At 42.8% G+C, this 25,000-nt stretch overlaps 5 protein-coding genes and 1 long non-coding RNA gene across 7 annotated transcripts in view; 4 read left to right on the top strand and 2 right to left on the bottom strand.

The window, feature by feature from the left end:
* Positions 1 to 181, top strand: part of LOC138946284 (uncharacterized) — a 37,144-nt gene extending 36,963 nt beyond the window's left edge. For both annotated transcript variants that reach the window (XM_070317827.1, XM_070317833.1), the window contains exon 2: positions 1 to 181. This exon is cut by the window's left edge and continues 6,749 nt beyond it. The gene's annotated coding sequence lies outside the window, so the exon portion shown is untranslated.
* LOC138946303 (solute carrier family 22 member 15-like) overlaps positions 1 to 14,014 on the top strand; it is a 59,999-nt gene extending 45,985 nt beyond the window's left edge. Inside the window, exons 3-12 of the mRNA XM_070317845.1 lie at positions 1,818 to 1,976; positions 4,801 to 5,021; positions 5,566 to 5,796; positions 6,264 to 6,469; positions 6,939 to 7,313; positions 8,274 to 8,408; positions 9,226 to 9,311; positions 11,443 to 11,560; positions 12,664 to 12,736; positions 13,581 to 14,014. Of these exons, the coding sequence (XP_070173946.1) occupies positions 1,838 to 1,976; positions 4,801 to 5,021; positions 5,566 to 5,796; positions 6,264 to 6,469; positions 6,939 to 7,313; positions 8,274 to 8,408; positions 9,226 to 9,311; positions 11,443 to 11,560; positions 12,664 to 12,736; positions 13,581 to 13,790 (1,794 nt within the window). The 5' untranslated portion in view covers positions 1,818 to 1,837 and the 3' untranslated portion in view covers positions 13,791 to 14,014. The remainder of the gene's footprint in view (positions 1 to 1,817; positions 1,977 to 4,800; positions 5,022 to 5,565; positions 5,797 to 6,263; positions 6,470 to 6,938; positions 7,314 to 8,273; positions 8,409 to 9,225; positions 9,312 to 11,442; positions 11,561 to 12,663; positions 12,737 to 13,580) is intronic.
* The window catches only part of LOC138946326 (uncharacterized), a 176,791-nt gene that overhangs the window by 75,079 nt on the left and 76,712 nt on the right, over positions 1 to 25,000 (bottom strand). The window lies entirely within an intron of this gene.
* LOC138950942 (uncharacterized) lies at positions 14,412 to 18,224 on the top strand. The gene is made up of 4 exons (XM_070322660.1): positions 14,412 to 14,605; positions 15,401 to 15,508; positions 17,487 to 17,741; positions 18,199 to 18,224. The coding sequence occupies exons 1-4, from the start codon at positions 14,527 to 14,529 to the stop codon at positions 18,222 to 18,224; spliced, it is 468 nt and encodes a 155-aa protein (XP_070178761.1). The 5' UTR covers positions 14,412 to 14,526.
* On the top strand, positions 18,512 to 21,306 carry LOC138946529 (uncharacterized). Its single transcript, XR_011449372.1, has 3 exons — positions 18,512 to 18,648; positions 19,341 to 20,016; positions 20,450 to 21,306. It is a non-coding gene; the product is annotated as an uncharacterized lncRNA (long non-coding RNA).
* LOC138946333 (uncharacterized) lies at positions 21,822 to 24,716 on the bottom strand (the record flags this gene model as incomplete). Its single annotated transcript, XM_070317891.1, is given in 3 exon segments — positions 21,822 to 22,335; positions 23,017 to 23,242; positions 24,573 to 24,716. Coding segments are annotated over 3 exon segments (774 nt in total), but the record flags the coding sequence as incomplete, so codon positions are not given.

Below are 25,000 nucleotides of genomic sequence, written 5' to 3'. Positions count from 1 at the left end.
TTATGCACACCAACTATGAAGATACTCGATGAACTCAAAATGTCTGAAAAAAGACCCCGGTAAGTGTTTAAGTCTTACTTGAAAGTGGTGCACAAAATGTATCAATGACATGCACGCATTCCTCAATTGGGAATGGCCTGATCTATCCTGTAATTGCTGTATTAAAGTCACTCATGTTTAATTGCTGCCTTCAGGTCACTTTTTGTCCAATGCTGCTTTTTACATGCAATACAGTAATGGCTGAATGTTTTAACGAGGGCGGAGGGTGAGGATTGTCTCCATAGATGTGTGTGTGTGTGTGCGTGTGTGTGTGTGTGTGTGTGTGTGTGTGTGTGTGTGAGTGTGTGAGTGTGTGAGTGTGTGTGTGTCTGTGTCTGTGTCTGTGTGCGTGTGTCTGTCTGCCTGTCTGTCTGTCAGTGTCTGTGTATTCGGTTCCATTTTAACAGCACAAGGTCCAACGACTTTGTTAAAGGGGCTGGCTGGGATAGTTAAGTACTGAACATGACATCACTATACATGTATAATTATACTACCATGTGTTATGTAAATAATTTAAACGACGTTCCAATACAAATTGTGTATGAAGATATCAGAGAATGTACATTCCTTACAACTTAAACAAGGCCACTTTTAATGTAAACATTGACATCAGTTGAATTCGTCAGAATGGCATCTACGAATTTTCTTCTCTAATTGGCAAACCGTGACATGAACTCAAAAAAGTGTTTAATAACAGAAATTGACAACCAAACAAAGTTCGTTACGCCTTCTAAATCAGACGTATAATGTTTCTGTATAATCATCTCCTGTCTTTCACATAGCTACAACTAATCCTTGCGTATTATCTTTCCCCGAAGTAGGCTAATATGACCTTAGATTATTAGAACTAACACGTAACGCTACACTATCTAAAGACCGGCACAGTTGGCCTAGTGGTAAGGCGTCCGCCCCGTGATCGGGAGGTCGTGGATTCGAACCTCGGCCGGGTCATACCTGAGACTTTAAAATTGGCAATCTAGTGGCTGCTCCGCCTGGCGTCTGGCATTATGGGGTTAGTGCTAGGACTGGTTGGTCCGGTGTCAGAATAATGTGACTGGGTGAGACATGAAGCCTGTGCTGCGACTTCTGTCTTGTGTGTGGCGCACGTTATATGTCAAAGCAGCACCGCCCTGATATGGCCCTTCGTGGTCGGCTGGGCGTTAAGCAAACAAACAAACAAACACTATCTAAAGCGACGTTTCTTTGCTTTAAAGTGAACGATTGCACGATGCTTTGGAAAAGATCGAGGTTCCAAAAGAAGCGTCTTCAACTGGGACGCCTCGACTGCGGGACATTTTGAGTAAAATGCACGTTAGTACAGTATGTCGGATAAACAGAATAGGCCTACCACATGGCTTGCTGTGTCGTACCAGATTTACACTCGTTGCTTTTATCAAATACTGAAAAGCTCGCTTTCGCTCGCAGTTCAATATTTAAAACAGCGACTCGTGTAAATCTGGTACTACACAGCGAGCCATGTAGTATTCTCCAAAAGCCTTATAAGGCCAAAAAAAAAAAAATAGGTCTGTTTACGGTAACCCGACCGACCCTAGTTTTTTCGCGCGACCCTAGACTTTTTTTGGCATTTGGGGAAAAAAAAATCAAAAAAAAATCTTGTTTTTTTGGCAAAATAATGTACAAATATGGTTTTTTGGAAAAAAAAAAAAAAAAAAAAAAATCCCGACCTACCGACTCTATTTTTTTGGCCTATGTTACCGTAAACAGACCTTTTTTTTTTTTGGCCTAATGAGGGACACAATTTCTCGCCTGGCATTTAGATCTGAGGGTCGAGAGAACGATGGCGCACAATTACATTGAGATAGATCCCGTGCTCAACGCGTTGGGGCCTGTGGGAATCTTTGCATGTCTTCAATGCTTCCTCTACTTCCTCGGCTTCATCCCAGACTCCTATCAGCTATTCAGCTATGTCTTCACTGGTAAGCACTACCAGGGGCGGATCAGTTGCTTTGTAAGGGGGGGTGCACTTTGAATCGAAAGTGAATGTGATGGGCGCGAAGCGCCCGAATTTGTTACTATGGGGGTCCGGGGGCATGCTCCCCCGGAAAATTTTTTTTGCTCAAAGAAGCAAAATGGTGCCATCTGGTGCCATTTGAACTTATAAATGGTCATAGAATCAGCATAGAAAAATCTTTTTTTTTTCTTCTTTTTCTTTTTTTCTTTGGGGGGGGGGGGGGGCACGTGCCCCCTGTGCCCCCCCCCCTCGTCCGCCCCTGACTACGGCCACGCTAAATTGCAATTAACGAGCTATCGTTAACCCGTGATGTGTAAAAATGTAAAGGGATCTATTAGATTTTTGGCTCACGTAAGTGTAGCCTATGCGATGCTAACTTTTGTCTGTCTGTGCGTGCGTGCGTGTGTGTGTGTGTGTGTGATAGAAACTTTAACATTTCCGAGTCTATGGATAAAGCTCGCATAAGAAGATTACGTCTCGGTCAAAAGTGTTTGACGTGTGTGATAGAAACTTTAACATTTGAAGACGTCACATTATGACGTAAGAGGGTTAGACGTCACGCGAAGGAATTACTGAAAGTCTCGGTCATTGTTATTGTGAGCGGGCCGAGACTAGTTGGCAGATCTAGTGTCTCGCTTTCTTGCACAGTTTCACCTATGCTTACTGTCAGTGTGTGTGTGTGTGTGTGTGTGTGTGTGTGTGTGTGTGTGTGTGTGTATGTGTGACGGAGTGATTGAATTTGTGTTACTGTTTGCCGATTTCTTACGTGAGCCTTGAAGGCTTCGCCTCTTGTTTTTTTTCATTACTTTATTGTCCCATCGCTGGGAAAGTCGCTACCCTAAAGTCATGGGATCTATTAGATTTGTTTCCATTATGTTTTCATTACTTTATTGTCCCATCGCTGGGAAAGTCGGGTCGCTTCCTCCCAATGGAAAGCTAGCAGCAACAGAGCCGCGCTACCCCAAAGTCAAGGGATCTTTTAGATTTTTTCCCATTATTTTTTCATTACTTTATTGTCCCATCGCTGGGAAAGTTGGGTCGCTTCCTCCCAGTGGAAAGCTAGCAGCAACAGAGTCGCGCTACCCCAAAGTCAAGGGATCTATTAGAATTTTGTTCTCTTTCTTTGTTATGCTAAAAATCGTAATATTTTACCTGTCCGGTCCAAACCACCCCCCGCCACCCAGCATAGAGGCTCTAAGCAACAAATATTAATAATAATAAATGGCATGTATTACTTTGTGGAATGCGATATTTTTACATTTTTACATATTTACAAATCGCGGTTTTAGGTTCGACGTAATTTGTAAAAAGTTTTTACATTTTTACAAATCACGGGTTAACAGCTATGCACTTTAATTTAAAGTTCCTTTTTTTTTATTGAGTCTTTGTGTTATTAAAAATGCGATGTGGTGCCAACAGAGAAATGTCCATGTTTGTGTAAAATGAAAATGGACATTACACTTTTTTTTTTTTATCTTAGCTTATCTATCTTGTTATACTGTGTTTCCAAAGCTAGTGACAAGGAATTTGCAGATCTCGAAAAAAACTTCTTCTTCTTCTTCTGCGTTCATGGGCTATAACTCCCACGTTTACTCGTGTTTTTGCACGAGTAGATTTGTACGTGTATGACCGGTTTTACCCCGCCATTTAGGCAGTTATACGCCGCTTTCGGAGGAAGAAAGAAACAACATGTGTTTTACTGCATTGTAAGTGTGGTTTTTTGTTTTTGTATTTTTTACATATTCAGAACGTCTGGTGGTTACTTTCCGTACCATTGCACTTTTCGTTTTAGCCGGTGTAACACGAGAAAATTACTCCCACGAGATTTTTTACTCCGGAGTAAAAATGTCGTACTCCCTTAACGAAAATCTTACTCCCCCATAACACGCGAAAATTACTCCCCACGACAGGTGTGTTCCGAGTCAACATTTCGGTCTAAAATGTTACTCCCCTGACGAATAAATAACGAATAAATTATTCCACCCCAACACGAGCAATTTACTGCCCACACCAGGTGTCCGCAACTTTTACTCCCCTGTCCCCTGTTAGTCTTGGTGGTGGAAGGGGTGGAGGGAGGGTAGCGCGACATTTGTTTGCGCGAGATCACATAATTATTGGCATTATCCCTTCGCCCGCATCCCATTTTTGCGTACGACATTTTTACTGGAAGTAAAAAATTTCGTGGAGGGAGTAATTTGTTCGTACCGTGGGGAGTTCTTTTCTCGTACGAAAGGTGTATTCGAAGTAAGAATGTCGTACGAAATATTTACAATCAAACACTCAAAGACCATAAGACTCAAAGCTTTTAATGTCCTTATAAAAAACAAGGACAATTGCCTCGCAGTGTCAGGCGGTTTAAAACATAAATCACATCTCAATCACTAACAGTTCAAAAATTCCACAAACAAGATCCATAACATTCTTTGCAATCACTCATGGATACAGACACCCACATTTACACACGCACAAGCACGCAGGCTCGTCCGCACACACATACACACACACACACACACACACACACACACACCACACACACACACAAACACACACACACACACACACACACACACACACACACGCACACACACACTAACTATCTTCCTTGTATACTCTCTCTCGTATCCCCTTTCCGTTATTAAACTTATAATGAATTAAAAATGCTCAGCGTAGACTGTGTTGTACACCTAACAATTAGAATATCTTAAAAGTTCATTACTTGTTACTCTGGTTTACGCTTGAGGCCGAGGCATTGTAATGCACAGTACAACTTTAAATACCTTGTTTTGAAGCTCAAGATGTTGAACACAGCTGCGCGGCTCTTCAACCAAACGCCAACGAGTTTCTCATGCCGGAACTCAGCAGCGATTGGTTAAACTCGACAACAGTGTTGTACGACCGCTGTTCCATCTACTTGACGTCCAACATCAGTGGTGACGTCATCACCAAGGACTATCCGTGTTTGTATGGCATGCAATATGAGGAACCAAAGGAAACATCCATCGTATCGGAGGTATTGTGATATGTTGTTGCTGATGCACTAGTGTTTGTTGTTACCATTTAGTGGACCATATCACTATTTGACGAATCAGGACTGATTATACAGGTCAAACAGGGACCTTTTTGTTTATCCCTCTAACAATAGCAATGACAACCTAACATTTTGAATTACACGCATTAGGATGACTTATTCTAAGGCACGACACTTCTTATTTGTAATATAAAATACTTAACCATGTCACACACACACACACACACACACACACACACATACACACAAACACACACACACACATACACACACACCCATGCACACACACACGTACGCACGTACGCACGGCCGCACGCACACACATATACACACACACATACACACACAATCACACACACACACACAAACACACACACACACATACACACACACACACAATCACACACACACACACACACAATCACACACACACACACACATACACACACACACGCACAATCACACACACCCACACATGTCGCTGCTTATAACAAGGCACGTTACTCGTCTCAATGATCCGTTGCAGTTCGACCTGGTGTGCGGACGAACCCCATTGGCAGGGTTGACGCACACAGTAATGGGGTTTGGAACGGGGCTGGGTAGCTTCCTCTTCCCCTGGCTATCGGATCTGTACGGACGGAAGCGTGTGTTTCTCGCCGCCGTCAGCCTGGGCTTGGCTCTAAACCTTGTGAACGGATTTGCTCCCGGCTACACCATGCTAGTTGTCTGCAAGTTCTTCTTGGGTTTCACACAGGCGGTAGGTGAAGAATTGACTGTTATGTTATTGTGACTTGAATGTAAAATTGCCCAAATGAAAATATTTAATTTTTTTAATTTTTTTTTATCATTCTGGTATCAAACCGGGGGCAAAGCTTCTCGTCGTGATTAAGCAAACCATACAGAGTGCTTGTTCAAGAACCACAGATGAGGTATACTTGATATCCAGATTAAAAATGAAACCAGCGTTGGCCTGGAACAAGACAGTTAATGCATGAGCTTTGCATTCAAGCAAACACTATCGAAAGCATAACTAATTTGTTTTCCTGAAACCACACAGAGTGCTTGTTCAAGAACCACAGATGAGGTATACTTGATATCCAGATTAAAAATGAAACCAGCGTTGGCCTGGAACAAGACAGTTAATGCATGAGCTTTGCATTCAAGCAAACACCATCACACGCCTGATTAGTTTGTTGTTTTTGTTCTGGAAAAAAAATCGAACAGGGTATAGGCCTGGTATCCGTTACGGCAGGCGTGGAACTGTTCCCGTCTTCCAAGCGGGCTCTATTCAGCGGGTTCCTCAGCACCCTGTGGTGGGCAATGTGCATCGCCAGTCTCGCGCCCTTAGCCTACCTCCTGAGGTCCTACTCGTGGAGAACTCTGCAGCTAGCACTGTCCTGGGGTTCTGCTCTGGTGCTTGTACTCGCCATGTAAGTTGAACTGCCTACATTTTGCTTCAAGCTTTTCGCAAGGGTTTTCACGGCTTTCATTTTGTTTTAGGCATATTAAGCTTTGACATATACGTGGAAAAACCAAAGCAGACACAGAAGGAAAACTCGCGAAGAAGAAAAATTAGGCAACTGTCACGATGCTAAGTACAAGCAACGAAAACTGAATAATATGCTGAGCAAAGAGGAAGGAAGTGTGACAACTCAGTCAGTCCGTTCATGTAATGTAAGATTCGATGTGGAAACTAACCATGCTTGGCAATTGGTCTCGCCACATGAAAACCACCGATCTTAGATTCCGTGCATGCTGTTCCATGTTTTCACGGCCCAAGAAAGAAACAACTTCATCGACCACAAAATTCGAAAAAACACCCGAATTAGTTGACTGAATGTTTAAGAGTCACTGCCCGATCGTACGTTATACTTTGAAGATCACTTTGTCATATTCCAGTTTCATCAAGGAACCCGTTCGATGGCTTGTGGCCAATGGCAAGATCGACGAGGCAGAAGAAGTGCTGAAACAAGCTGCACGATTGAATCGTAAAGACCCTCAAAGCATCCTCCACGTTTTTCACAGCCTCAGTCTGCACGAATCAGAGCCACCTTTACTTTCAGTCAACGGAGAGAAACATCCCCTTCCCGGAGAGACCACAGCGAAAGAAGAAGAGAAGCAAGAGCCCAGAAGTTCCTTATTTGAAGAAGGTGAAGGCCATCTTCAGAAGGACTGGGCAGGGTCTGTGGAAATCTTGGAAGAGAAACTAAGCTTTCTTGACCTTCTCAGGCACAGGCTGCTGAGAAAACATATCTTGCTGTCTGTCTTTATATGGTAAGACATTATTGTAAGGGTTACCCCTAAGCCTTAAGCCTTCTTTGCCTATGTCAGAATGTTGTTGTGAATATTGATACTTTAGGTCAGTATTTTGCAAAAGGAATATTATTCTGTCTCAGAACAGATAATGTCACCAAAAAACACTCCTTTACAAATTCACAGTGAAACTCAAAAGTTTATTAATGATGCTTTACAGTTGATGACTTGATACAGAGTGATGATACGGTGAAACTGAAAAGAAAACAGAGGACAACGGTCAGTCACTGTCACGCAAGCAAACGATCACGAGCATCGATAGAAGAAATATACGCGTAAATAAGGTTCAAAAATCAATGACTAAATGCTTACAACAACTGTGGTAACTACACAACAATAAGGATCAAAATCACTGGATAAATACTTACAAAAACTGTGGAAACACACAAGAACAATGAAGCCGCTGAGGGCAAAAAGACTATGTGACGACTGAACAGTGACGTTTATAAATGACGTAAAATCTAGACTGACGACACGCTGACTTTCTACCACAATCACGCAAAAGGAAATGATATTCACGCGAACATACACAAAGAAATGAAAGTACCGTAATGAAATAACTGGGGACAGAACAAAGATGCAAACAAACCGAGAGAGAGAGAGAGAGAGAGAGAGAGAGAGAGAGAGAGAGAGAGCAATATATGTAAACAAAATACTCTTATTCCACGTGAAAGGCGCTTGATCTTTGGCACGTGGCCAAGTGAAAGCATGTTCTTAATTCAACGTGAAAGCTTGAACGTATCTTTGATGGTGAATGTGATGACGATCGTTTACAGTAGAAAGAGGGTATACATATCTGACGTGCCTTGACGTGCGCTTTATTTTTTCTTTGCACACACACACACACACACACACACACACACACACACACACACACACACAAACACACACACACACACACACACACACACACACACACAGGTTTGTGGATAGCCTGATCTACAACGCCCTGTACCTGATGTCGGACCAAATGGCTCTCGACCTCTACACCAGCTTCTTCCTCAACTCTCTGGTGGAAGGGGCCTCTTGTATTCTTATGGTCTTCATGCTGAGCAGGTACAGTTTGAATGTGAGGGCTATCTCCCGATATTATAGCCTCCTGGGAGTGACGTCCTATTCTGATGTGGGGGCTATCTCCCGACATTATAGCCCCCTGGGAGTGACGTCCTATTCTGATGTGGGGGCTATCTCCCGACATTATAGCCCCCTGGGAGTGACGTCATATTCTGGGGAAAGAAAAGTTTGTTTTTAGTTTCATCGAGTGTACTGCAGTTACCTGGCTGCAGACTTTCCATCGCTCGGAGTTTAGTCAAGAAGTTGGTTTCATGTTTGGTTAGTTAAATGCTTGATCGCTTGTTTGGTTAGTGAGTGAGTGAGTGAGTGATCGAGTAAGTTAGTTGGTTGGTTGTTTGGTTGATTAGTTAGTTAGTTGCTCGGTTGGTTACTTGCTTGGTTGGACATGTGCTCAGTTGTTTGATTGAATGTAGACAACATGAATTTAAAGAGATCTGTTCTGATTTTGAGCCCGATGGATTAAATAGTGGGGAATTAAATCATATACCAACAATTAACAATGAGCAATGAGCCTGGATACGTTATGTGCACAGTGATAATTGTTTATTCAATTAAATTAGTAAAATCCTGGCCAGATCGGAGGTGGACAGCCGAACTGCTTTCACGAGATGGAGTTTGAAAGTAGACTGCTTACAGAAATAGTTGCACAAGCATGAACACATGTGTGTACTGAGCAATGTACGTCTGAAGTTATGATCTAGGGCGGGTAGTTTGGTGACCATGGTGATGATGATGATGATGATGATGATGATGATGATGATGACATAGAAGTTTGGGATGTTGTTTTCTGTGTGCGCAGATTTGGCAGAAAGCCGACACTCGTTCTCTTCCACGTTATCGCCGGTATTGGCTTGATAGCTAGCAGTGTGTGTTCCCACTACAAAGGTACCGCGCATAGTATAGTATAGTATAGTATAGTATAGTATAGTATAGTATATCAATCAATCAATATGAGGCTTATATCGCGCGTATTCCGTGGGTACAGTTCTAAGCGCAGGGATTTTTTTATATTTTTTTTTAAAAAATTTTTTAATTTTTTAATTGTTATGCAATTTATATTGCGCACATATTCAAGGCGCAGGGATTTATTTATGCCGTGTGAGATGGAATGTTTTTACACAATACGTCACGCATTCACAACGGCCAGCAGATCGCAGCCATTTCGGCGCATATCCTACTTTTCACGGCCTATTATTCCAAGTCACACGGGTATTTTGGTGGACATTTGTATCTATGCCTATACAATTTTGCCAGGAAAGACCCTTTTGTCAATCGTGGGATCTTTAACGTGCACACCCCAATGTAGTGTACACGAAGGGACCTCGGTTTTTCGTCTCATCCGAAAGACTAGCACTTGAACCCACCACCTAGGTTAGGAAAGGGGGGAGAAAATTGCTAACGCCCTGACCCAGGGTCGAACTCGCAACCTCTTGCTTCCGAGCGCAAGTGCGTTACCACTCGGCCACCCAGTCCACCCAGTATAGTATAGTATAGTATAGTATAGTATAGTATAGTATATATCATAGTATATTATAGTATATTATATAGTATAGTATAACATAGTATAATATAGTATTGTATAATATAGTACAGTATTGTATTATATAGCATAGTATAGTATAGAGTAGTGTAGTGTATTGTAATGTAGCGTTGCGTAGCGTAGCAAAGCATAGCATAGCATAGCATAGCATAGGCACAGCATATCATTATCATGGCATTGCATGGCATAGCATGGCGTAGCGTAGCAAAGCATAGCATAGCATAGCATAGCATAGCATGGCATAGCATAGCATGATATAGCATAGCATGGCGTAGCGTAGCGTAGTATATTATAGTATAGTATAATATAGTATAATATAATATAACATAGTATTCCTGTTAGTGTACATATGCGTGCGCGAGTGTAGTATGCTTCGTATGGTATTTTTATCTGTTGTCTTATTATTTGTTTTGTCTTTTAATGTGCACCACACTGAAATTTCTCTGTATGAGATAATAAAGTATTCGTATTCGTATTCGTATTCGTATTCGTATTCGTATTCGTATTCGTAGTTTAGTAAAGTATATTATGAATAGTGACAAAAACAGACAGAACATTTACGATTAAAAAACCGAGTTTCACATTAAATTGCTTTCGCTGAGATTTTGTATTGCAATACAGTGTGTTTGTTATTTATAGAGGGCCAACCGGAGTGTTCGATCAGTGAGTCATATTATTCAACAGCGTCTGTCTGCATGGATGGATGGCTGGCCATGGGACCAGTGGCCCCTTGTCCTAAATCAACGCGATGTAAATGTAACCGAGTGTCGGAACACAATTGTCACCTTTGGAGGCATTTAACCCAGTCAAACAGGATTAAGAATGTAAGAGCTGATTTCTTAACCCTATAAAAACTGTTGTGGGTACGCAAAGGTTCCCAAGAACAACCAAAGAGACGGCAGCAGCCGGACCCTATCACAAAGAGAACTCTACAATTCACAGGTGTGAGCGACGTAGAAAATAACGTACGTCGAGCTATAAATAGCTCGCACTCTTCCACGGCCGACAACTGAGACTGCTGTGAAGGGTGACGCAGTAGTCTCCCTGTCACATAAGCATAGGACGGGTGTGTAGGCTGGTAAACACCGTTGTTACACCCCCGGTATAGGGGTGTGTATAGGTTTCGGTCGATGTGTTTGTTTGTTTGTTTGTGTGTTTGTGTGTTTGTGTGTTTGTGTTCGCATATAGATCTCAAGAATGAACGGACCGATCGTCACCAAACTTGGTGAACAGGTTCTATACATTCCTGAGACGGTCCTTACAAAAATTGGGACCAGTCAAACACACGGTTAGGGAGTTATTGGTGGATTAAGATTCTACAAGGACTTATAGAGAAACATATTCATGGTCAAAGGGAAATAACCTTCTCAGTTGGTGGCAGTGAGAATGGGTGCAGTGAGAATGGTTATTTCCCTTTGACCAACGGGGGTGTTTTTCCTACCTCGAAGGAATTTCTTGTTGTTGTTGTTTTCACAGACGTATCGGGTGTACACATAACCGGTACGGTCGTCTCCCTGCTCGGCAAGATGGGAATTGGTGGAGCTTTCAATATAATGTTCATGTTCACGCCTGAGATCTTCCCGACAAACATCAGGTATGAAGAAGTATTTTATTCGTGGGGGTGTGGTGGCCAAGTTGATAGAGCACTGGACTTGTTAGCACGGGCAGAGTCCAGGCCGGGACGGACACGGGTCAACGTTGTGTGGAGATTAAAAACACATCCATGTCCCAGCCCCTTGTCAGCGCTGTGACACATTAAAAGTCTCGGTCATTCCACCAGAATTGCAGGTGGATGACTATGCACACGTCTGGGTAGCGCGACTCTTCTTGCTGCTAGTTTTCCACTGAGAGGAAGCAAGGAAGCGACTCCTATGTTCCGGCAATTGAATTTTGAAAAAAAGCAATGAAAAGGAAAAATAATATTACTCTGGGCTTGACTCCACAGGGCTCTAACTGCCTGAGCTAAGTCGACATGTTCCATGGTATTTCTGCCATTGGTGCCGGGTTTAGCTATCAAATGGTAACGGGAAGGTGAATCAGACAAGGCTGTCTCGTTCTCGCTAAATGAAACATTGCTATTCGCACAGCTGAATGGCTGACATACTATTTGTTTTTAACGTTCTCTCGAACCTGTTGGCCTATATATTGGGACAGGCGAACATGCATTGGAATTACGCTAATGCTGTGATATTTTATGTTCTTGCGTTATTCGACTCGCCGGCGTTAGCCTTGTCTAATTAAATTATCGAGGTACCATCATGAGGGTAAAAGACGAGAGACGATGCGTGCATGTGTTTCAAGTACTGAGAGTGTTCGCTGTGAGCTTGGGATCCTTATCGTGCTCATGCGTGCAGAGTGTTCAGTCATCTCGAAGAGTCTGCACACAGTTCTCTCTCGGAAATATTTTTTTTTTCTTCTCTTGCCCAGACCTGACTGAAACGGTGTGTGTGTGTGTGTGTGTGTGTGTGTGTGTGTGTGTGTGTGTGTGTGTGTGTGTGTGTGTGGAGAGGGGGGAGAGATGCGAACAGAGCTTGCACTGGAAGACCGTGAACAACGACTAACGGCTTAATAGATATGCTTTAAATAAATAGTATTGATAAAGCTCATTGGTTAAACACAAACATTCCGTGTTTTGATATATAAAAGGTTCGGGCTTATTATGTTTTGAATAATGCATTTGCCTTTCTTATATTCAAGGAATCGGGCTCTAGGAACATCGTCCGCTTTTGCAACCCTTGGAATGATGATCTCACCTTATGGAAATATTCTGGTAAGTTCTTCCAATGACATGAATGAAACCATGAACATCGTCATGATAGTGTATGGATGGTATCCTAGTTGCTGCAGTAGATCTTGCCGGCACATGGGACATCCTCTTTAAAAATAAGTCGCAACTAAGAAAGAATATGAATTATGAGCTTGTGTTAATACGTGCTTCAGCCTTTCGTTCTTGAAATAATGAGTGCACTAGCATGTGCAATTATGTTTACTGAACATTTTGTTGTTGTGTAGTAAAGTTAAATGTTATATGTTGTTTCATGATACATTTGTGACCCTCCACCACGAAATGAGTCGCATGTCACCTCGCGCGGTTCTGCGCTAGGCTTAATATAAGTCCGGGGAGTGTCTGGTAAAAGTGTGACGGTCACCTTAGTCACAGGCTCATAACTCAAACAGTTTTCGCTCTTTTCTAAAACGGGTTTCACCACTGGATGGAGCATAAAAAACTCTATAGGAAAATGTAAAAATATGAAAATCATGCAAAGGTGACATGCGACTCATTTCGTGGTGGAGGGTCACATTTGTTTTGTTTGTTGATGTTGTGATTGACCAATTAACACGAATTTCTCCTTCGAGATAACAAAGTGTTCAATGTCCATGTTCTCCTCCTCTTCTTCATCCACCTCCACCTCCGCGTCACCACAGTGGTACGTAAAAGACCTCGGTCATTCTGCCATAAGTGCAGGTGGCTGATTACACCTAAACACGAACACACCTGGGTAGCGCGACTCTGTTGCTGCTAGCTTTCCACCGGTAGGAAGTGACCCGAATTTCCCCGCATTGGGATAATACAATAAAGTAAAGTAAATGAAATACAATGAAATGTTTTGCAGGCAGACTACGCTATCTGGGCGCCAGGAGCAGTGTTCGGGGCTTGTTGTGCGCTGGCCGTACTGTGTCTGCTGGCTCTGCCTGAAAGCAAGGACAGAGAGCTGCCACAGACCACGCATGACGTGGAAATGTGGTATAATGACGTCACTTCCACTAAAAAGAAATATCGCTGTTGCGAGAGAAGCGGCCAGGAAGAGTCGGACTATGAATGATATCAAACCAAGTAGTGTACCAACATGGTCTGTTCAATAAATCCAAAGGAAAAAAATTCTGTCTACAAACAGTTTTCGGTTTTCATGACTCTGGTGGATGTGTGAGAATTGTAGGTTTACTGTTCTGAAGAAAACTTCAGCTGACAGACGAAATGCACAATAAATAAGGCGTTAAATAAATCACTTCGGATGCGTCAGGCTGTGCACAGCTGCAAGGAGCGTCAGTGCATTTGGCTACTAAACTTTTCACAATTGTCTGTCTACTGTCTGTCTGCCTGCCTGCCTGTCTGTCTGTCTGTTTGTCTGTCTGTCTGTCTGTGTGTGTCTGTCTGTCTGTCTGTCTCTTTCTCTCTCTCACACACACACACACACACACACACACACACACCCTCTTTCTTTCTCTCTCTCTCTCTCTCTCTCTCTCTCTCTCTCTCTCTCTCTCTCTCTCTCTCTCTGTCCAGCTGTCTCTATCTGTCTCTCTTTCTCTCTCTACGTACACACACATGCACACAAACACACACAAACACACACAGATACACACACACACAAATAAACAAACACACACACCACACACACACACACACACACACACACACACACATACAAGTTTACATACACACAGATGTTCGTTCTCATGCTCTTGTTGGACTGCTCCAAACTGTCTAGTCCTTATTGAAAACGTAACTTTATTTTTGAGGGCAGTGTGCCAAATATACACTATCGCGAATACAGGAACATGACGACAGCGAAGAGCCATTTTGAGGGCAACATGGCACCATTGCGAAGCTTTGCCTTGGCTTTCATAGCGTACCATTGTAAGTCTTTTTGCTACATAGTTGTGTAAATGTATGTTTGTGAAACTACCAAAAAATGAAGCAATAATTATGAGCATCCAAACAGAAGGTGTAGGAACTGAGAGATTGTTCAGTGTGGGAAACGCGTTTAAATCTCTCTCTCTCTTTCTCTCTCTCTCTCTCTCTCTCTCTCTCTCTCTCTCTTCTCTCTCTCTCTCTCTCTCTCTCTCTCTCTCTCTCTCTCTCTGAGAGAGTTTGTGCCGTGGAACGATAGAGCATGATTGAAAGCCGATAATGTATGTTAGCACTGTAAACTTGTTTGTCGTTGCACCTATCCATATTGTTAATTCATGCGCTAGATATGTCTTTAGGTTTAAGAGAGAGAGTGAGAGCGTGCGGGCGTTCGTGTGAGTATATGTTAGAGAGAAATAAATAAAACCGGGTGATTGTCCATAAATACAAACACACAGCATGTATTACTGACCCCCCCTCCCCACACCCCGTTGAAATGAACCTCTCTCTCTCTTTCTCTCTCTCTCTCTCTCTCTCTCTCTCGCTCGCTCGCTTTCTCTCTTAAGGGTGCTAGACAGTGTTTGGTTGCGTGTGTGTTTATGTGAGTGTGTATGCGTGCGTGATTGTGTGTGTTTATGTTTTTGTGTGTGCGTGCGTGTGTGTGTGTGTGTGTGTGTGTGTGTGTGTGTGTGTGTGTGTGTGCATGGATGATCACTTACGTGTGTTATACGAGTATTACGGTCCAGTGTTTTCAACTTTAACTCATTTCAACATACCACTACCGGAAACGTTCATCACAACTAGGTTGCGAAGGAGCTCGTTGGTCGAGTGGTAGCCCCAAGAATGGAGCTATGCTGTACACTTGTAATGGTGGAACCGCGACGCTGTCATGGAACATCGACTTGACGACTGGTACGTTTATGTGTCAAACATGTGTCTTATGTGTGTGCGTGTCGATCTGATTGGCTCTCTCTCCTTGTTTTGTGTGCCTCTTGCTATTGTAAACATCGAAGTCTTTGGTTGGCCATGCTAGCGTGTTTTCTCACCTCTATCGAAATGAGAGAGAGAGAGAGAGAGAGAGAGAGAGAGAGAGAGAGAGAGAGAGAGAGAGAGAGAGAGAGAGAGAGAGAGAGAGAGAGAGAGAGAGAGAGAGAGAGAGATAGAGGACGTGACAGTGGGTGTGTCTTGTGATGTGTCTCTGTCTGTCTCTGGTTGTTTGTACAGGGTGACCCAAAAAAAAGAGTACCCAAACAAAACGTCATAAATTGAACAAAAATAAAGCAATCTTCATAAAATGTATTTACACACACAAGTAGCCTCTGCATGATTTCAACAAAAAATGTTAGCGTTCTAGCTTGTCTTTCAGGAAAGTTATGCTCATTCTACAGAACATGCTCCAAATGGCCTCCCCCGGATTTAAATCCCCCAGATTTCTATCTTTGGGGGTTCCTGAAAGACAACGTCTACAGGAACAACCCACAGACAATCGCAGAACTCAAGTGAGCCATCACAACAACCATTCGCGGAATCTCGCAACAGGAGTGTGTGCGGGTGATTGATAACTTTGCGCGGCGAGTTCAAGTTTGCCTGAATCGGCGCGGAGGCCATTTGGAGCATGTTCTGTAGAATGAGCATAACTTTCCTGAAAGACAAGCTAGAACGCTAAAATTTTCTGTGCAAATCATGCAGAGGCTACTTATGTGTGTAAATAAATTTTATGAAGATTGCTTTATTTTTGTTCAATTTATGACGTTTTGTTTGGGTACTCTTTTTTTTGGGTCACCCTGTATCTGTGTGACGATGCACGGGTAGAAGTTTCTGTATGCATGGGAAGCCCTTGTGCGTTTATGTTTTTGTGTGTGCGTGTGTGTGTGTGTGGGGGTGTATGTGTGGGTGTGTGTGTGGGTGTGTGTGTGCATGGATGATCTCTTACGTGTGTTATACGAGTATTGCGGTCCAGTGTTTTCAACTTTAAAGGCAGAGTAAGCCTCCCGTAAACCATCACAGATACGGTCAGGCTTTTACACACAGTACAAACACCATTTCATTTAAACACTCACCAATTGAGAACATCCTAGGTGCCCTCCGTAAAGAGCGAACAATTTTCAAAGAATTTATTTTTGCGTGGTTTATCTTACCCCTGAGCCATCGTGAACCCGTGTGATCCAGTTTTCCCTTTTCACAATGCAGTCGTCATAGTTAGTCATTTGAATGCGACTCGACGTGAGCTTATCTACAATAGCACGTTTTTTTTATGCACGAAACAACGGCTGTGGTTCACAAGAACTCTAGCGATGGCTTTTGACTGTTGAGAGGAACGGCGATTTGCACTGATAAACCGGCCGTCGTCTGCTACGACCCTTGCGTGACCCTGCTTCCGGGCTTTTCTTTTTTTAAACTTTCACAACTTCGAATTGTTCTGATCTTGTCTTGATGAAAAACGAATTCTTTTATGATTAAAGAATGTTTGTGTAACAAGCTGTCAATTTATTATTTAGATTTTAAAAGTTAGGTCTAGCGCAAAAACGAGGCGCCGTTGTTGTTAACGGAACAAGTCTACGAAAATAAATTCTTTGAAAATGTCTCACGCTCGACAGAAAGCAGCCAGGATGTTCCCGTTCGGTGAGCGTTCAAATGGAAGTATGCTTGTACTGTATTTAGACGCTCGGGGAGCTCTGTGATGGTTTACGGGAGGCTTACTGTGCCTTTAACTCATTTCAACAGACCACTACCGGAAACGTTCATCACAACTAGGTTGCGAAGGAGCTCGTTGTTCGAGTGGTAGCTCCATTCTTGGCTTCACAGCTTGTGAATGACCGTAACCCTAATTACGTTTCACGCAAAACAGAAAAGTGTACCTCTGTACAAAAATCCAATCGTTTCTCCACAGGCGATGTCATTCAGGACATCAAATGGTTTCTGGAAGATATATCAATGGTCCGAGAAACCATTGCCACGTCCTCACGCGGCTCGTTCTTCCCCGTCCCTGGTTACGACACCAGGCTCAAGTTTCTGACCAATGCCGGCCTGCAGCTTGATCACGTGACGACAGGGGACGCCGGGAACTATTCCGTGGAGATAATAGGTCGTGACGGCTTCGGAGCTCAGTTCACCATGCGAAGATCGGTGCATGTGGAGGTTTTCAGTAAGTTGTTCTCGTGTTCGTCCATTTTCTACTCCCGCATATGTTTGCTCCTTATATTTATGAGGGCCCCAAAGGGGGGGTATCATCACGATCACGGGAAGGGAAATTTTAGCTTTCACGATCACAGTTACCTTGATTTTTGTTTTCACGATCACAAACACCATGACGAATAGAGGATCATAGAGTGATACAGCTGTGAAAAATGTACGTTGAAAATAATATGCTTTGCAATAATGCCCATCACGATCACGAAAACAAATGACGATCACGATCACGAGACTTGATTTTTTTGTCATCACGGATCACGGGCAAAGTCCCATCACGATCACAGAAATGGAAATTTCGGCAATCACGGTCACAGGAAAGTCAAAAAACGCCAATCACGATCACGATTTTAAACCCTTTGGGGCTCTCATTTATTCTTCTTACATCGTATCAGTATCTGTTTATCCTTCAGGAAAAAAAAAACCTTCACGTACATAGCGGCTGCTGTGCTTCTGCTTTGTTCCCACTTATTTGGCTAGTGTTTTTAATGTTCGTCGTGCTTGTCAAACACGTTCATGTCTTGTTCGACTATACACTTTTGTTTGCAGAGTGGAGGCTGCTTCAACAACCAATTTATTTTGACAACATTAATTCCTGCGTTTTTCGACACTAAAATTGATTCTGACTTTGATACGAACTGAGCATAAACAAAGCACAAACACTAACCTTTGCACACACACATGAAAAAAGTAATGATGTTGACGACGGTCAACTTTCAGATGACCTTCCAACCACAGATCACATTTTGCACGTGATACACAGAGGTGTTACTGCAAAAGAGAACGGAAGTGAGCTAGCGCTGGAGCTACGGTGTGGGAGCTTCACTTATCCGGGTCGTCCGCCCTTCGACGTCATGTGGCAGGTAAACTTGTTGAAGTTAATAAAGTAGACATGTACGGTCAAATGGTCAACACATTTGTGAAAGTTATTATTTTCTAAAGTGATATTTCAACTATTAACCGATCGTCAAGAGAAAAGCTTAACTTGTCACATTCTCAATGTACACAACATCGTTAACAGAGTAATCAAAAGCAAAGACACTCTACTTTTTATGTCCTGTTGAAATTCAATTCGTTTTACCATTCTTGGGTCAAGATTGCCTGTAAAATGGAGAAAGAAAATACATTGGGCAGCAGAACCCATCGAAGTTTAATCGCCACTGGAGCTGAGGCTTGCATTGACGAAAGCACGTGCAGTGTCTATTGATTGAGTTATCAAAAATCAGATAGGCTGCCAACGTTCAGAATTCAAAAACAAGGAGCAAAAATCCATAAACAGATGTAACGTTTTGTTTTGTCAATAATAAACGTTCCATTTACCTACCATTGTTGTGTTTTGATTATATAGGGTAGTTTGGCCATAACTGCACTGTCACACAAAACCGTGACAGCAAACGCAAAACGTATACTCAAAGATAATATCAGTTTTTTTCTTACTACGTGTTGTTTGGTGACTTTTTCCTTCGTTTGAGGAATCAAATATTATTGCTCGGTTTGGTTCTGTTAAGTTTTACACGTTAGTTTACATTTGTGATGTATTTGTTATGTTATAAAGCTTCCTTCCGGCACGGTTTTTACACATTCCACGAGTTACGAAAACGGCCAGTTTGTTCTGAGGTTGCCTGCCCCGGTAAAGGGAGGTAACTACACCTGTCTTATTCCTCGAGAGTCGTCTCTCCTTGCTTGTCTCGCAGAAGAAAGTGTGAGTGAAAATATAATTATTTGTGTAAATTGTGTATGTTTTTGACGTTTTGGCCCCAAGGGGTTTAGACACCGAATTAAAACAAAATGTAAACCAATATTGAATATGAATACAGACATACCTAGCCAAGCACACACACACACGAGAGCGGGAATGCACTCACAAACGCAAACAGCTCGCAGTGTAGAACACACACACACACACACACACACACACACACACAATGCTCAATTTATGGCAATATTCAGATCAAAAGCTTCACTCAGCACTACCAAGGAAAGTAACACTCATCGGGTTCTTCCACTACAACCCAAAAGGGAGGCAACTCACTACATAGACGGCGTGGAGGTGAGACTGATGTTCCTTGAAGCTCGACAAATGGCGCTTCAGAAGGAGAATGACCTCTTGAAGAAAGTGAACTCTGACCTGAAGGACTCCAACTCCAGTCTGACCCACTACGTCCTTGAACTTGAAACAGATTTGCAGCAGTCCAGCTCTTCTTTGACAGACCGTGTTGAGGCATTGCAAGGTGTGTCTTTTGTCTTGATTCACAAGGTTATGCATATCATTGCACGTATTTGTTGGAAAAAAAGAAAGCTACTGATGTTAGCAAGAGAGTGTGAGAGAGAGAGAGAGAGAGAGAGAGAGAGAGAGAGAGAGTGTGTGTGTGTGTGTGTGTGTGTGTGTGTGTGTGTGTGTGTGTGTCTGTGTGTCTGTGTGTGTCTGTCTGTCTCAGTCTATGTCTCTCTCTCTCTCTCTCTCTCTCTCTCTCTCTCTCTCTCTCTCTCTCTCTCTCTCTCTCTCTCTCTCTCTCTCCATGAATAAACTCCGTGCAATATCTCAATGCCGCGTTCGATTCAGTCAGTCAATCAACTCCGCGCAGGTTTTCGCCAGCTTTTCGTACACTCTGTATGTAACCACTGTCTTCGAATGATCAACCCATGTCATTTGTCTTGCAACAGTGTACAACAGCTCGGAGCCACGAGTCAACTTCCACGCCCACTACCTCAACATCAACAAAACCACGCCCCCAACCGGAAACAGCACGCTCCTCGTCAGTGACGTCATGACCAATCAGGGCAACGCTTACAACAGCAGCACGGGTACATTCACCGCGCCGTATAATGGAACATACTTCTTCGTTGGAACCACGGGGTCTTACGTTGCCAACGTGTCGGCTTACTTTGCGCTTGTAGCGGATGACCAGATCATCGCTTATTCTGCCACTAGAGATCCTGGTAATGTCTCTGGTCAGCTGGCTACTGTCCACGGTGTGGTTCATCTGAACAAAATGGACAAGGTCTGTCTGTTGGCTCTGAGTCAAAATGTGACCTACTTTAACTTGGGTACGTCTTTCAGCGGGTTTCTGTTGTACCCCGATCCCACCCCCAATGCTGTTTACCCCTGGCCGGGGTAATATCCTCGCTATCTGTGGTTGGTGTTGACCTACTTTGTAAATTTCTTCTCATTACTGATGTTGCTACGTCCTGTATGATTTTCAAAGAGGTGCCTGATGTGCGATATGTTCTTGTAAGTGTACAAAACTTAACTGAATTTACATTTTTCGTCATTGCTGACTTTGTCGCATCCGCCGATACAGGGTAGCAATAAGATACTGAATGCTGAAGAGCTTGAAACTTCAGCTAGATATTTTAATCTCATTTGTTTGTGTTAACTGTTGAAATAATCATAATATTTAAAGATTACATTTTCATTTGAAGCCGTCATGTATTCTGGGGGAACAGGGCTTAGTTTAGTCTTATAAGCTGTTACGTATATATGTGTAAATACTTGTGATGAATACACCAAAAACGCAATACTGTGTTTCTGCATTTGTATAATCATATCTGCATACGTGCTCGTGTGATTGGCTATGCTGTTGCGTCCGCGAGCTTTGTCTGTGTGGGTTAAATCTGGAAATGTGTCTTTATAAAAGAGCGAAACAAGATCAGTCAGGTTATTAGCTCTTAGAAATACACTACATGTCATACATCAGTCATGATAGATTAATAAATAGCCACTAAAAGAAGTTACCTCAGGGTTATACAGTCGTGGTACGTTAACACATCACGTCCTAAAGAATTAGTTACCTCTGGGTCGTAGCTCCTAGGGATAAACAACAGGGCTGGTGTGCACGAATAAGTTACCACCCGGTCGGGAGCTAGCCGCGGTGTTGGATTGGTTGAAATTGAGATTTGTTGCGATGTCAACAAATCAGACCCCGCGGTTTGTTCTCTCCCGTTTTGGTGGCACCCACTTTCGCTTCGTGCCCCTCAGCCCTGGTCACACATCGGACATGATTACATAAAGAAATAGCCGCTATAAAGAAGTTCCCCTGGTTTAGACAAGGTTTTATTCAGTTAAAAATGGTACAGTAGTACAACGAGAAATAATAGGAGTTCCCTTTTGGTCTAAGCTCTCAGAAATACACTACAGGTCATGCATCAGTCAGCATACATCAAATAGCCGCTAAAAGAAGTTCCCTTGGGATCATAGCTCTCAGAAACGAGAGCCTTCAGCAAAGCTTGTTGATCCTGTTTCAATCGTACAATACCATGAAGCGTGGCCATTTCTCCTATGTTCGGCTTGTCAGTCCACGAGTCGGCGATCTTTCTACCCTCCGCGAATAAGGCGAAGTGGGCGTAGGTCGTACTTTCGTTGAATCCAAGGGTACCAGAGAAAAAGTACGTGCCGTTGTACGGAGCTTTGTAGTAACCGTTGGTGGAATTGTAGGCGTTGGCATCATCTACGACGACGTCATTCACGATCAGGGTGTCGTCAAAACCTGGATAGGTGTTGTTGAGACCTCGAGCGTAGAAACTGGCTTGTCCTCTGCTTCTGATAGAACCTGAAAGCAAGATCTTAGTATCGTAGTGTAAATTACCGGAATATTTGCACCGTAAAATGAAGACAAAAATATGATAATCGTCTGTTCATGTGATTGTCAATACTTTTCAATTCTCATTCGCAAAACTCTTCCTAATTTCGTTTAAACCTAGACCGCTTACGCCACTTTGTTTTCTTGGAAACCTTGAGCACACTGGTGGACAGAGAAGTTTGATTGAATTTAAGTTCGAAAAACAAAGGGTACCTCACTAAGCCCCAACTGGTCGTAATACCCAGACATATATTTTGGTATTTCCCAGCCACGAAATCAATGGCAACGGAAGAGACCTCACACTGGTAAGTGGTTTCAGAGTTACTCGCCTCCAAAAGAATAGGGACTTCCGGTTTAGAGTAAATTTGCGTTCTTGCGATCTGTTTGGTATAAGGGTCCAAACTTAGTTTTTTTCTCGGTTTTCAAGCGTTTCGATTCATAACATAGAGATATAGCCTACTGCGTCAAATTCGCCCGCTTCAAATTTCCTTCTGTTATATGACTTTCGCATTACATCCCTTAATCGCTCAGTATTTTGCTTTAACTTTTAGTGACCATTTAACAAAACATATGCCTTTGACTGGACACTGATTTGATTTTTATGTATATAATTCTGAATAAGGGTTGAAATATAAAACTGGCTGCTCATACCTTGGCTGATGTGTAATAGTGAGGTATTGTAAGCTGGCTGCAGCTGACTCTCCAGAAGCTCTATTTTCTGTGTTAGGTTGTAAGTCGAGTCGACCTGATCCGTCTTCAGCTGTGTGTTTTCTGCCCTGAGAGCATTGTTCTCCTTCTGCAGGGCCGTCAGGTGAGCTTCCACCAGAGTCATTCTCGCACCCATGCCATCCACGTGATGTGAATCTTCTCCGTTTTGCTGTACAGCGATTGGTGATGAGTTAGGGGTTGTTCGGCGAGGACACAGGCCAAAGAGAGAGAGAGCAAGAGGGTGGGAGAGAGAGAGAGAGAGAGAGAGAGAGAGAGAGAGAGAGAGAGAGAGAGAGAGAGAGAAACTGAACTTTAATACCAAAGGATAGAGGTTTTAGAGAGAGAGAGAGAGAGAGAGAGCAAGAGAGAGAAAACATAACTTTATTTTACAATGATGAAGATTTAGGGCAGGGCCTTTTCTAACAGTCTGTCCTTGAGACAAACAAGCGCTTTCTCCCAACTAGACATAAACACAAACTATACTAAAACAGACACACTTTGGAAGCAGACATTAACATAAAAACGCTAATATTCCATGACCCTCATATTTGTCTCTGTTATTCTAGTGAGCAAAATATAGCGCGATATTTGCTCAGTAGGCCTACATTTTAGCCTTGACCTAGGCAAATAACCTGCGCAGTCGCAGTAAGGGGAAGAAGGAAATCCTGATTGAAATGATGACGTTTCGAATTGGAGCCCGGCAAATTTGACCTTTAGATTCCAACCATGTACCCCCTCTGGCGGCGATGGAAGGTCGTACCGATTCATAGTTTCAAACTACAAACTGCGACCTCATCTGTGTTCAGATTGTCAAACAATGCATGGAATATTTTTTATTCTAAAGCCTTATTGCTCGTTTCGACATGTGTACATTAAACGGATGAAATTGAACACAGACAGTTAATTTCTTTTGAGAACTGCAAACGCATCATTGCCTCCTGTTGGGTTGGGAGTGTATATTTTACAGAAATTCCTTCCACTCCGTGTACAGCATCAGAGCCAGAGGCGTAGCAGACCACAAACAAAGTATAGTACCTGTCTTGTGATGACGATTTTGTCGTTATAAATTATCTGTTCGTTGTGAAGGCATTTCAAAGCAAGAATTAACTTCAATGAGTCATTGGATATGTACGTAACATCTCCGATTCATCCATGGAATCGCGTGTTTACTTGTCTGGACGGGGTGAATGAATATAACGACGTCTCTCTCGGCAGAGCCTCGTCAAGGTAACAAAAAGTGTCCACTATGCACAAAGCACATTTTAGTGTGAATAGAAGTTTTCTCAAAGCAAATTTACCTGGCTGTTTTGGTGAAACACTTGGTGCTATGATTCATGCGCTGTTCAAGGTTGGCATCGGATAATTTCGACTATTGTCACCCATTCTTATGTCCACACACAAACAAACAACTAAATCAACCATCCAACCGACTGATATCTGACATAACAAACAAAATATGTAGCCTAACCTATATACGGCTGCTATGGACAACTACTTACGCTGTTACTATGGAGACAGGCCGCCCGGCGCGACTCCGGAGGAATGCTGCACATGTAGTCACCATTCTCCACAGGGGCAGATAACCACAGAACAAAGTGGCCGTTTTCATAGCTTGTTCCGTTGACGTATCGTATAGATGGCAACTTTTAACACACAGAAAACAACAATCATTGAACTGAAAAATGCACACATAAAAGGCAAGGCATTTTCCACAAGCTGAACAAAATTACTGCTGTAGTGGCTTGATTGTCCTGTTCTTGAATTATATCGACGAAAACGGTTAACTTCTACAGGAACAAACATTTAGTGTACATATTTGTTTTTGATTTTAAAAACCATTAATGAACAACGTGTTCTTCTTTGAATTTGTTAATCATCCGGCTGAGAACTGTTCACAAACATACACACTCCATTCACCCCCCACCCA

Source organism: Littorina saxatilis, linkage group LG1, assembly GCF_037325665.1.
Source record: "Littorina saxatilis isolate snail1 linkage group LG1, US_GU_Lsax_2.0, whole genome shotgun sequence".
NCBI lineage: Eukaryota > Metazoa > Mollusca > Gastropoda > Littorinimorpha > Littorinidae > Littorina > Littorina saxatilis.
The sequence above is the reverse complement of the archived record's forward strand: the minus strand, read 5'-3'. Positions and strand labels throughout refer to the sequence as shown.